This window comes from Nannospalax galili, unplaced genomic scaffold (genome assembly GCF_000622305.1).
Source record: "Nannospalax galili isolate Female #2095 unplaced genomic scaffold, S.galili_v1.0 scaffold142, whole genome shotgun sequence".
Classification (NCBI taxonomy): Eukaryota; Metazoa; Chordata; class Mammalia; order Rodentia; family Spalacidae; genus Nannospalax; species Nannospalax galili.
Window position 1 is genome coordinate 1,141,165 of NW_008348793.1, and position 2,078 is coordinate 1,143,242.

A 2,078-nucleotide genomic window follows, 5' to 3' on the forward strand; every position below is an offset into this window, starting at 1 on the left:
TATATGTATTAGAGAAAAGAAGGCATAGTTTTAGTAAATCTCTAGGAAGTTCAGTGATACAGTATCTAATGCCCTAAATACATTCTTGCATGCTTAAGTTAGATATATGCTTATTTGTGATTAAATATTTGTGATACGTTAGGTCAAACATAGACTTGCTAATCTAAAATTTTTGAATTACAAAAATAGCTTCATATGGTTCAGTTTAATAAAAATCAAATTGCTCTATTCGTCGTATTTTTCCTAACAAGTTAAGCTTTAACATTTGTAGGATTCTATAGGAGATAACTGTAGACAGTTTAGTCAATAAAACTGTAGTAGCTACAGGTAGTTATTAATTTACTGCAAAAATGATCACCTAGTTAGGTCCATTGATAAGAAAACAAAGACTTTAATGCTAATTTAAACATATCTTAAGGGAATACAGTATGTTGAGTCTTGATGCAGAATTAAGAAACCATGGGTATTTCACGTGTCTCGTTTACCTCCCCTTCTCAAGGATGAGCTGGAAATGCAACAGGAGGAGGAGAATTTGCCCTATGAGGAGGAGATCTACAAGGACTCCAGCACTTTTCTTAAGGTGAAATAAAGAATTTTCAAGTCTTAAAACTATTCATATTTAGGCTCTGTGCCTGAAAAGACTTTAAAAACCTTTTTTTTCTTTTTTTTTTTTTTGTAAAAACTTTTTTATTTATTTTATTTATTTTTACCTCCCCTTCTCAAGGATGAGCTGGAAATGCAACAGGAGGAGGAGAATTTGCCCTATGAGGAGGAGATCTACAAGGACTCCAGCACTTTTCTTAAGGTGAAATAAAGAATTTTCAAGTCTTAAAACTATTCATATTTAGGCTCTGTGCCTGAAAAGACTTTAAAAACCTTTTTTTTCTTTTTTTTTTTTTTTTTAAAAATTTTTTTTTTTTTGCCAAACTCATCTGAGTGGAAGTTAAGGGCCTCTCAAAGTCTCTCCAAGAAAGAGATAAACAGCTTAAAAAGAAAATAAAGTAGCATTCACTACAACTAGGTAAGTCCACCTGGAGAAGAAGAGGGACACAAAGGGCAAGAGAGGTGCCTTGGAACCTGTGGAGGGAGAGTCCTTGGCTCCAGAAGAAGTTCCCTCCAGCCTGGAAACGCCCTGATTTGCAGAGGGTAATATCAGAGGAGAAGCTAACTAGTCCTGGGAAAATCTTCCTCTGCCAAAGCAGAGAAGTTGTAGGACTCACAAGTTCCAAATGAGGAGGCCAAGTGAGTAGCACTCTGTGAAATAGATCATCAGTCACCAATTTTAGGTGAGAGGGGAAACCAGGTTACTGATGCCTCTCCTGGGAGAGTGTTTTTCATAGTTCAGATGAAATGACATCCAATTTGGATCTGCCTTTGGCACTTTTAGGATTGCTAGAAAGAAGAGTAAACAATCTTCAGAATGACTAATTTCCTACCACTTCCAGTAAGCAAAGACTCCTGAAGCTAGAAATCACAAAGTTTTTAAAATCTGTGACCTTGGAAACACACACAAGGTCTGCACCCTGGGGGTAAGTGGTGCTCTCTAGCCACAGCATCCCTGTTCAGAATCACCATCTACAAGCCATGTGCATTCCAACCTGAGGATCTCAGACCCTACAGGTCCCTGCCTGAAACCACCCAGCCTCTACCAACCCAAGTCCCGTTCACTTTCAAAGGGCAGTGTGTGTGTGTGTGTGTGTGTGTGTGTGTGTGTGTGTGTGTAAGATTTATTTTAATTATGTATATGGGGGGAGGTGGCAAATAAAGCCAGAGGCAGTAGATTCCCTGCAGGTGGCATTACAGGCTGTTGTAAGCCTCTCAGTGTGGGTGAATTTGTTCCTCTGCAAACTGAATTTGTTCCTCTGCAAGCCATCGCCATCTCAGCAGTCCTGTTTTTTGTTTTTGTTTTGGGTGGTTTTTTTTGTTTTTGTTGTTGTTGTTGTTGTTTTGTCTTTTTGAGACACGGTCTTCCTGTAGCCCCAGCTGTCCTGGAAATCGCTTTGTAGACCAGGCTGGCCTTGAACTCACAAAGATCTGCCTGCTTCTGCCTCCCAAGTACTGGGATTAAAGGCATGTGC

General features: G+C 39.1%; 1 protein-coding gene across 1 annotated transcript in view; it reads left to right on the forward strand.

The window, feature by feature from the left end:
- The window catches only part of Mettl14 (methyltransferase like 14), a 24,880-nt gene that overhangs the window by 5,863 nt on the left and 16,939 nt on the right, over positions 1 to 2,078 (forward strand). The window contains exon 4 of the mRNA XM_008846038.2: positions 500 to 580. Within this exon, the coding sequence (XP_008844260.1) occupies positions 500 to 580 (81 nt within the window). The remainder of the gene's footprint in view (positions 1 to 499; positions 581 to 2,078) is intronic.